Source organism: Astyanax mexicanus, chromosome 5 (assembly GCF_023375975.1).
Source record: "Astyanax mexicanus isolate ESR-SI-001 chromosome 5, AstMex3_surface, whole genome shotgun sequence".
In the NCBI taxonomy this organism is placed as follows: Eukaryota; Metazoa; Chordata; class Actinopteri; order Characiformes; family Acestrorhamphidae; genus Astyanax; species Astyanax mexicanus.
Genome location: NC_064412.1, coordinates 10,604,896 through 10,616,262, shown reverse-complemented (window position 1 = coordinate 10,616,262; position 11,367 = coordinate 10,604,896). Strand labels below are relative to the sequence as shown.

The 11,367-nt window shown below is 37.3% G+C and overlaps 1 protein-coding gene across 1 annotated transcript; it reads left to right on the top strand.

Moving 5' to 3' along the window:
- The first annotated feature begins 4,615 nt into the window (after positions 1–4,615).
- On the top strand, positions 4,616–10,503 carry tarbp2 (TAR (HIV) RNA binding protein 2). The gene is made up of 7 exons (XM_007253373.4): positions 4,616–4,872; positions 6,528–6,845; positions 7,329–7,398; positions 7,524–7,641; positions 8,426–8,553; positions 8,646–8,838; positions 9,574–10,503. The coding sequence occupies exons 1-7, from the start codon at positions 4,823–4,825 to the stop codon at positions 9,729–9,731; spliced, it is 1,035 nt and encodes a 344-aa protein (XP_007253435.3). The 5' UTR covers positions 4,616–4,822; the 3' UTR covers positions 9,732–10,503.
- Positions 10,504–11,367: the final 864 nt, after the last annotated feature.

The window sequence follows — 11,367 nt, the reverse complement described above, 5'->3', positions numbered from 1 at the left end:
GAGACCGCACGTCATCATAAACTCCACTCTGATATGCCGAGGCAAAACACGCTCAACATTTTTTGGCTGCTGCAGTAGCTCAGCTCAGCTCAGCTCATTCAGTTCAGCTCGCTCAGCTCAGCTCCGCTCCAGACCGGACTCAGCTGCCAAGCTATAAGGTAAGACGATATGTATAAGTTAATGTATTTGTAGTGTTAGTTGTTTTAGCTCTGTGGTCTTAAATCATCTGAACCTGCTGGCGTTGCCTCTCTTCCCAGGCAGTTAGCTAACTAGCTAGCTAGCTAACGATAGCTAAACAGTGGCCATAGTTAAAATGGAATTGGAATTACTTTTGAGAACGACCGTATTGCCAATAATATTTACTGTAACCGAAGCTTTAACGTAGAAGCATTGTCCGGTCATTAAGTCAATGCACTAACCAGAGCTAGGCTGATAAGCCAATCTAAGCTAAATCAAAGAACCGTCTTTGGCTAAATTCGCTAAGCTAGCGTTAAGTTATATAAGTTTGTGGCACCCACAATTAACCTAGGCAACTGGGGGCAATATCAAGTGCATTTTGAATAGCCTGAAGAAGTAAGTTTATGTTAATATTACATAAATAAGGCAATTTAAAATAGTTTGTTGTGGGAAAACATTTATTAAAATAGCTTAATATGATGTGTGAGAATTAAAACGGCACGATAATTCTGGTCAGGTGTTAAATGTGTATTCCCGCCTTTAGCTTAGCGTTAGCTTAGCGTTAGCTAAGCCATAGCATGAAGAAGTAAGTTTATGTGAATATTACATAAATAAGGCTATTTAAAATAGTTTGTTGTGGGAAAAAAATTATTAAAATAGCTTAATATGATGTGTGAGAATTAAAACGGCACAATAATTCTCGTCAGGTGTTAAATGTGTATTCCCGCCGTTAGCTTAGCGTTAGCTAAGCCATAGTGTGAAGAAGTAAGTTTATGTGAATATTACATAAATAAGGCAATTTAAAATAGTTTGTTGTGGGAAAACATTTATTAAAATAGCTTAATATGATGTGTGAGAATTAAAACAGCACGATAATTCTGGTCAGGTGTTAAATGTGTATTCCCGCCTTTAGCTTAGCGTTAGCTAAGCCATAGCATGAAGAAGTAAGTTTGTTAATATTACATAAATAAGGCAATTTAAAATAGTTTGTTGTGGGAAAAAAATTAATTAAAATAGCTTAATATGAATGATGTGTGAGAATTAAAACGGCACGATAATTCTCGTCAGGTGTTAAATGTGTATTCCCGCCGTTAGCTTAGCGTTAGCTAAGCCATAGTGTGAAGAAGTAAGTTTATGTGAATATTACATAAATAAGGCAATTTAAAATAGTTTGTTGTGGGACAAAAATAAATGGCCATCTTCAACATTTTCTGAGATTTCTAATTTGTCTTTTTCTACTTGTGCAGATGGAGTCATGAAATGTGACGGGACAGCCACCGAGGACTTCATACTTCGGAGCATCTCAAACATGCACCACAAAGACGTGGAGGACACACCGCTGTCTCTCAGGACCTAGAATCTTAATGAAAGTATAATGATGTTAAGGGAAGGTGTAATGTAAAGTTGTAATGGTGTTAAGGGAAGGTGTAGTGGAAAGGTGTAATAGTGTTGAGGGAAGGTGTAATAGTGTTAAGGGAAGGTATAATATTGTTAAGGGAAGGTGTAATGCAGGGGTCTCAAACTCATTTTTGCCGAGGGCCACATTGACATATTGGCTGTCCTCTGAGGGCCAGATGTAACTTATAAATATGAGAAAATGTAACCAGATGTAATATAAAATGAATGTAATTACTCCTTAATGTTAAATAACTCTCAATATACTATTTATTCAATCAAATATTACAGTTGCATGGAAAAATGTTTGCTTGTTGCTCTATTAACATAAATCCTTTTAATTTGTCATGTTATGAAATCCAAAAACTCCATCAATCAAGAACCAAACTATTCAAGTGAATAGAAATTACATCAAGTACAAGTTATATTAACTTTGATCAAAACGTTTGATACTGAAATAAGGCTTAATAAATATAAAATCAAAAATTGTGAGCTGTGACAGATTTAGCATTTCCTCAGATTTAGCAGTTCCTCATCCAACCACTAGTCGGAGCTGCAGCTGCAGCACCACAAGCCCGCAGTCTTTGCTTAGTCAGAGCTACAGCCCAGCCACGGGCTACAGGACTCAGCTGAGGCAGTCTGGAGCGTTTTGAAATTTTTTAAGTTCTTCTGTGTATGAAATAAAATAACCCCACTAACCGGATAATACAGCTCTCTACAGTTCATCTTTCAGCCCAAGCAGCTAACAGCAGCAGTTTAGAGCAGCGTCACGGAGGCACTGCTCAGATTACATTATAAACAGGTCAGTTAGCGCGCTGCTAACCTCAGGATGTTTATAACTACGGAGTTTAGTGGACACAAGGTCTGCAAGGTTAGACTGTTGAAGGCTACTGAAGACTACTAAAGCAGGCAACGCAGCGTAAGCAAAAAAAAAAAACACACACACACACACACACACACACCAAAATACAAGTTAAGATAAAATATGAAAACGAACATAATAAAGCATAAATAATTAAATTGAATTGCGGGCCAGATGTATGTTTATTTTGTTAACCCGTGAGGGGCCGTATGAAACCGCGTGGGCCGGTACTTTGAGACACCTGGTGAAATGTAAAGGTGCAATAGTGTTGAGGGAAGGTATAATATTGTTTAGGGAAGGTGTAATGTAAAGCTGTAATAGTTTTAAGGGAAGGTAAATGTTTAGTGAAATTGTTATGGTGTGAATCTAAGGTGTATGTTATGTTGATGTAAAATAAAGGCATTAACCCCAAATGAGATTTACTCATTATGTTTATTATTATATTAATGTTTCCCCAAACAGAAAGGGTCAATTTAAAATCAACAGTGGTAAGATGGGGGTAATTAATTTATCCCTTGCTTTTACTGGTTCTTTGCAGGTTGACATGTTTTGGAAAAAGTGAGAGGGTTGAAATGCAATTTATTTGTAAAGCATATTGTGTATAACTAACGTGCATAACTAGTTCCAGAAGGTTGTGAACCTGTTCCAGTAATTGTTTGGCTTAGCTTTGTATGCGTTTCCAGTTATCTGCTGAAGCTGGAACAATGGAACAGTTGCCACCGTCTGAAATGGCACTACAGTTATGCAGGGAGCCTCAAAATAGTTGGTCTATAAAAACATATACATGTAAATTTCACGTAGAAAAGACGTCCACAACGACTTAATTTAAACTAGAATTAGCCCTTATCCGGAGGTCTGGGGGACGTCAATACTGGACGTGCAGAAGACGTCAGAAAAAAGACGTCGTCTGGCGTCACAGTCTGCACCTTCAGGAGACCAAAATTGGACGTGCAAAAATGACCTAGAAAAGACGTCGTTTCAACGTCTCTTTGTTTAGTGGGTCTTGTTTAGATGACAATTTTGCACATCTTTTCATTTTCTCAGTCACCTGAAATGGCTTTCAGTTAACAGCTGTGCTGAACTTAAGAGATAATTACTTGATTTTCTTGCCCTCTTAATGTGTTTCAAAAGCATCAGTTGTAAAGTTGTGAAGATGTTGAGTTGGTATAGAGTAATACGCCCTGTTTGGGACTACTCAACTAACAAAAAATAAATATTTTCATCAAAATATAATTTTCATTTTTATCTGCTGCTTTTATATTGTGGCCAAATCCTTCACTTTTTAATTGAGGAACAGTGTACATATTTCACTTTAACTAGTCTGTATTTTTAATTAACCCTGTCAAACGATATATATATTTTTGTTTTTGTATTAGGGTTTAAAACTAATATATATATATATATATATATATATATATATATATATATATATATATATATATATATATATATATATATATTTATATATATATTTAATATTTTATTGTTTTAAACTTGTAACTTTTATTTTGAAAAGTGGCGCTATTGGTGGGCATCGCTCGCATGGTGCATTCCATACTAAAATTACTGGAAGTTGCAAACTGTTTTCAAACATAGGCGCTTTGGCCGATAGCGTAATATTCAGTAATGTGATATTAAATGTGTAAAGGTTTTTAAATACGACACAAAAACTCGACGTTATCTACTTATCTAGTCAAATTAGCTCGCTTATAAACGTGTCGATAGAGCAGTAAAAGCAGCGTCCATTGCATATATATATGTATGTAACGCTGCATCAGTTTTACTCCCGGTGTTATGACAAATTGTGCTACCTTGTCAAACCGTGCTACCCTAGTGTTTCTGGTGTATATTTAAAGGCAAAAATACAAAAAAACAGAAAATGAGAAAATAATCCTGTCAGAAGTCTATGTAGAATATTCGGACAGGCTAAATTTCTGAATCAGGTAAAGTTATGGTCATATAGATGATTAGAAATCGTATTTTTTCATTATTATTTTACAGTTTTACAAAAAATATTTTTGCCATTATTTTTTATTAAATTGCAATTTACAGTTTTATAACAGATAAAATATCGTGGCATTATCATAAAATAACATCACAACATTTTTAAAAATGTGGGTCGGCGCATGCGCAGTGCCGTTACGAAGCACATATTTATGGGTAGCGTACCTCGGCAGGACACCCTGGCCTGTGGCGCGCTGCTTCACTGCGATATGAGCGCTGCTGTGGCTGTGTGATCATGTGGGACCGCTGGAGTAGGGGTTGCCCTTTCGTGTCACAGGTTTCCCTGCCATGAAAACTGCTAGCTAATGATATCAAGGGGGGCTCGTTTACTTTGGGGGGTTTCTGCACTCTTAAACGCGTGGGATTTCTATCTGTTGTTGGGGAATGAATGACGAGAAAAGCCCGGCTAGTAAGAGAAACTCTGGGTGTACCAGGTGAGCTGCTTCTGCTTCAGTGCTGGGCTGGTTAGCACACGCTGAGCTAGCATTATAACCCAGGCCTCTGCTCCTGATTTACTGCATTATATTCAGATACATTATTAGCCAGGGTTTAAGATTAGTGTTGTGCATAGTAGAGCTCATACCATGTGGTGATAGCATTTGATAATTGTCTGTTTTCAGGGTAGAATAGTGGCTAGACACGCTGGGTGTTGTGTCAGAGTTGTGCTACCCATAGATTTGTGCTTCTTAACCAGTGTTCTACCTTGTCAAACCGTACTACCATAGTGTAGTTATATTTAACTGTAAAAAAAAATACAACAGTAAGTAGCATATTAGAGCATGTTACCAGCAGAAGTCCCAGTAACATTAGATGTATGGATAGTTTGGATAGCATGAATCACTGTGTCAAGGTAAAGTTATGGCAATGAGAGGTCTTTACAAACTGCTTTTGTATATTTTTTGGATAATAATTGTTGTACTTATATTTTTTTATTAATTTCCATTTACTATTTTGTGCAATGACAGTGAGTCCAAGTTGTTTAATGCACAAAATATAGTTTTATTGTTAAAAGAAATCATTAAATAATCAATAAGTGTGGGTCAGCGCATGCGCAGTGTCTTTACGAAACACGTACCGATGAGTAGCATAATTCGACAGAACACCGCCACTGGGCATGCGCTTACTCACGTTTTTATGTTTTCATGTGTTTTTTTTTTCTTCCATTTTTTCTAATTCAGTTTATAAAATTAATCTTTTTGTGTGTCTTAAACAACCTGAACTCACTTTTATTATTTGCCTGAGTGAAACAAACTCTTAACCCTCTAGTGTATGGCATGATGTTGCCCTCAGGCAACAAACCATCTTTTTGTTCTTACGCCATTCCATACCAAACCTTATCTTTTATGTATTAATTTATGCTATTTTTAATATAATAGTACAATGCATATCTACTCTCAATTCAATGAGGCTTACAGCCAATTATAACCCAAAAAATGACAGACGAAGACCAATTGGTACTTTTAGCAGTGTGGGCAGTGTGCCAAGTCCTGCTGAAAAATGAAATCTGCATCTCCATAAAAGCCGTCAGCAGAGGGAAGCATGACGTGCTGTAAGATTTTCGGAGAAAACACTGCACTGACTTTGAACTTGGTATAACACTGTGGATCAACACCAGCTGAAGCATCTTGGCATTTATGTGTCTCCACTCCTCCTCCAGACTCTGGTCCCTTGATTTCCAAATGAAATGTAAAATTTACTGATGGTTTGGAGAGCCATGTCATCTGCTAGTGCATCAACAATAAAAGAAATAATCGCTTAATATAGATCACTCCATGTAATACATCTATATAATATGAATTTCTAATTTTGAACTGAATTAGTAATTTAAAGTAACTTTTCAATTATATTCTAATTGAATGAGGGACACTAGTATGTTAAAGTATATCTGGCTGTTTTTTTCTGTATTTTTCTTACATTCTTGTTGCCTTTGGTCAGCATTTGTAGATGACTTTTGTTTGTCCTATCATGGTAAAACATATTTGTGTATCTACTAGTGATTGGGGCATAGTGTTGCCCAAATACATTATTAGCTATTTTTACACCATTAGCAAGCTCAAGATCACCCCTGACACTCTTTTTCTGTTCTTAGTATTGAGCAAATGCTGGCTGTGAACCCCGGAAAGACACCCATCAGTCTGCTGCAGGAATATGGAACGCGGATAGGCAAGACACCAGTGTACGACCTGCTGAAGGCCGAGGGCCAGGCCCACCAGCCCAATTTCACCTTCCGCGTGTCTGTGGGAGAAATCAGCTGCACGGGCCAGGGCCCCAGCAAGAAGGCTGCTAAACACAAGGCTGCAGAAGCCGCGCTGAAGATGCTGAAAGGAGGGATGCTGGGAGGGTTAGGGGAGAACGGCATGGAGGGAGATGGGTTTGTTGGAATAGACATGTCCTTGGACGGAGATGGGTAAGAACTATACTAGTTGCCAGTTAACCTTAATGTGTAATGTTGTCTGAGCTACCTGATATGTTTTTTGATCTTCATATTCAGCCTAATCCTCGATATTATCTCTAAGGTTATGTGGAGATTGTAATAGGCACATCAGATCAGTTAAAATATGACTGTCCACACTGTTATTTGCAAGTAATCAGATTGCACTCTTTGATGAGGAGTTTGGCATTAGTAACTCTGGATTTAATCAGGTCACTGTTTGTCACATCGAATTGTAATCACATTTCAAACCACCTCCAAATGTAGCGTTATGTGTTGTCTTGCTACCCAGGCTGTTAAATATCAATCTGGATACAATCTAGGTATGCCAGAAATCAGTTTTGTGCTGGTAGTCCGAATAAAACCTTTTTTTTTTTAAATGAGCACAATCTTGGTTAAAATACATACTTGGGCATTGTGTCTTGTGCTATTTATTGACTGCATTGACTGGTTCCACAGCTCCCAGTCAGAGATAAAGTCTTCCAGTTCCAGCCAGCAAGCTGAGTGTAATCCAGTCGGTGCTCTGCAGGTGAGGGATTAATGGATTTTTATGTAAAGAACTTCAGAATAGCAGCGTCTCTTAATTCTATAAGTTTAATACAATAAATGTTGGTCTAAATTGAGGTATTTATGAATCTTCACTACTTTTTATAGGAGCTGGTGGTGCAGAAAGGCTGGCGTTTACCCGAATACACCGTCACACAAGAGTCTGGGCCTGCACACCGCAAAGAGTTCACCATGACCTGCAGAGTGGAGAGATTTGTTGAAATTGGTATGTATTTCTCATTAATATTGGTAAAACAGAGACAAAATACTAAAACGTAGCATACACTACAGCAAAGTACTGTTACATTGTGCCTTAATTGGGGCTGGATATCGTTTAAGAATTTTCAATACCGATTTTCGGTACCAATACAATACTTACAATACTGACTGATACCCAAACAATACTTTTTTCGATACCGTTTTTCTTAATTGTATTCAAAAAATACAAATATTTTTCGCATATTGCATTAGGCATTTCAGTTTTAATAGTTTTATATCAGCATAACATTGACCAAATTTAACATTTAAATTAAATTATATTAGTGGTGTCAATCACGTGTTGTGAGTGAGGGACAGACAGAGCATTTGAGAGAAAGACAACGCGAGTTAGCCAGAGACAGAGCCAGGGAGAGACAATCCAGAAAAAAACAGAATCCAGTTGATGTACACAATCAGATGTAGGGTTATCATGATGCCAGATTCAGTGGCTTCTTGCCTGATTTTGAAAAATATATAAAACCAAGTATTTATTAGGTAAAACATAACATAAATGTGTTTCCTTTATGGTTTAAGTACCATGTTAATTTTTCATTGTATACATAAAATACTTGAGCCAGGCAAATTTGTCATGTCATTATCATCCAAAGTTTTTAATATGAAAATACTGAACTTAAATAAACGTAAATAGCTTGCTGCACGCTGAACCTATTCTGTTTTGAGTTGTTTTGAAGGTTTACAGTTTCAGTACTGGTATGGTCCAGTTTATAAAAGTGTTTGCTTAAATTTCACAGGCAGCGGTACATCAAAGAAGCTAGCGAAGCGAAATGCAGCAGCCAAGATGCTGGCCCGGATCCACGACGTGCCTGTAGACCTGCGCAGCACTCATGAAGTGGAGGCAGAAGAGGACACCTTCAACGTGGTGAGAGGAGGTGGTCATATTCTACTTTTAAATATGATCATGTTATGGCATAATATATCCCACCTCATCTGATTTCTCTTCATGTGTTTCAGCACATGAGTGGCAGGTTAGAGGGCGGGAAGTGTAAGAGTTTTGGATGTACGTGGGATTCTTTGCGGAATTCAGCTGGGGAGAAGATTCTGCAGCTGAGGAGTCATCCTTTAGGCCTTCCCAACTCCAACTTCTGCTCTCTGCTTCACGACCTCTCTGAAGAGCAGCGCTTTGACGTCAGCTATCTGGATATAGGTAAATATTGTGTGTACTTCAGGTGGATGACTTCAGGCTCATGTTGTGTATATTTATAGCTTAGATAGAGGATCTGATTTCGAATGCGTTTCTTTAAAGATTTGTAGACAACTATGCCATTTTTTTTTATTTTAAGAACAATGTATGCCAATGATCATAATGATAATATAGTACCATAAAAACACAGTAACTTATTACTTTTAAAGGTCATTTTGCTAGAAATCATTTAGTACTTGTGCTTTTTTAAATACAGTAAGTCACTCTTGAGTTGTATATGCATGCTGTATTTAACACTGGTCATCTATTCCCATTGCCTGCATTAGCCAATAAAGGAAAATAGACAAAGAAAAAGACAGATAAAGATAGATAGATAAAGAATGACTGAATCAGGAAAAAGCTCAGTACTGACGTCAACCCGTAAATTTTCGTTAAAAAAAAAAAAAAAAAAAAAAAAAAAAATGCTTGCAACCGCCCACTGCAGAGAGAATCAGTTCATTCATGTTAACAGACTTTCCATGCTAACTATTACATAAAGTGTAAAGAAGTGGCTGCCAAACAACTGTCCATTCCAAAACTTTCACAGGCTACTCAGCACCATACCCTGCTCCCATTAGCTGAAACAACTATTTTAACTGCTCTCTAGTTGATGCATTACTTGTGTTAAAATATAAATGTAAGGTCTGTTAGAACTGCACAATTAAACTGAATGTGTTTTTGTACGTTTTTGATTCTCAGAGGAACGTAGTCTCAGCGGTCTGTACCAGTGTCTAGTGGAGTTGTCCACTCAGCCCATCACCGTGTGTCATGGTTTCGCCCCCAGTCAGGATGCAGCACGAGCCAGTGCAGCACACAACGCTCTCCAGTACCTCAAGATCATGGCCGGAGGAAAGTAAGGCCGTGCTTTTTGTGAGAAACATGAAGTAAAAAGTAAAAGTTAGACTACAGTGTTGTCTCCTGAGGACACCACCACGTTGGCCCACCCCTCTCCTTTTTCGTAAGGCCCTCAAAGATATTTCCCAGACATTCCCAGTGAGCTCTAAAGATGAACTGACAAAATCTTTGTCTCCCTGAAATGGACCCAAACCCCCACGTCTGTACTTCGAAAATGGCTGAAAATGAAAGTGATTTTAACTGGGAACATTTTGTTTTTGTTATTTAGCCCCAAATGAGGATTTTAGCAGTAGTGTTATACTGAAATTTTGTGATATTCTCTTAATATTTTAACTATTTTAATATTTTTGGTAAATTGTCCTCCCTTTTTATTTTATTTTTATTCATCTATTATGATTTTCTACCTCTTTATTGACTATTTTCTCCTATATAATTTTATCCTATATAATTGTGTTGTATATTTTAACTGAATTATTTTAAATACCCCTTTCAAACTATCCTGTTGGTGAAATTTTAAATTTTGCAGGCATATCCATATACGCCATCAAGCCCTGAACTTTATTTTTCATAAATTATAATTGTTTTTGATATTTCATCTACTGGGTCCATACATTGGGGAAATGCCCTATTTATTTCTTTTTAAATGTGTAACACTAACTGTGCCATGCAGTTATCCACTAATTTGGGTATTTTCATTTTGTGTGAAATGTTGATAAACATTTTTATTTTTTTTCGAAGGATAACATGAAATAAAGTTTGGTCCATTTGTCCATACAGTTGTCTACTTATACTGCCTGCTTTAATCCACACACTGCAACTCTGAATGGGCTTGATAAAGGGCTGATTAGTTAAATCCAGTATGATGGGAGAAGGCAAACATTAGCAGGGCAGGGGTGGAAGGCAGTGGTATTTGAGATTTGTGAATTATTGTGTTCTTTTTTTTATTTACATTTATCCACATTTTACACAGCATCTCAGCTTGTAAAATCATCAAACCGTACTTAAAGGTGTCTTTCTGCTAAAAGCCACTTTTTTTTGTTTTTTGTGAAATACAGTAGGTCTCTCTGAGTTGTATATGATGCTGCACATAAAACTGTTTCTCAATCTCCATTGTCTACAGTAGCTAGTAAAAGAAAATATTCACAAAAACGTGTCGATCAGGAAAAAGACTGTCTACGCCAACCAGTGAATTAGTATAAATGGCCTCACCTTCCTCAGCTCGCGACCGCCCACAGGAAGTGATAAAGCCAGGCAGTGACACAGCTAGACCAGTGGAGGGGCGGGACAGTGCTGTTAGTCCATCAGAGCTGATATGTTGGCATGTATGAATATTCATGAGCAAGATCCGAAATCCTGACGTTTTTCCCAGACCACTCCTCCACCGAACTAAAGCAGCGTTATTATTCATACTAGAGACTAGTGCTGGGTGGTATATCTGTTTATACAGTACACCTGAGGGGATATTAAAACTGGTATGCATTTTTGCATACGACCAGAGGTGCTGTACGAGGAAGTAACTTATAGCCCTATTCAAATATATAAATACTGCCGCTTGAAGGATCATTTTAATGCACACTGAATTTAATTTATTTGTTCACTGGAGAAAGAAGGGAATTGTTGCCAATTTTAATACTGTAA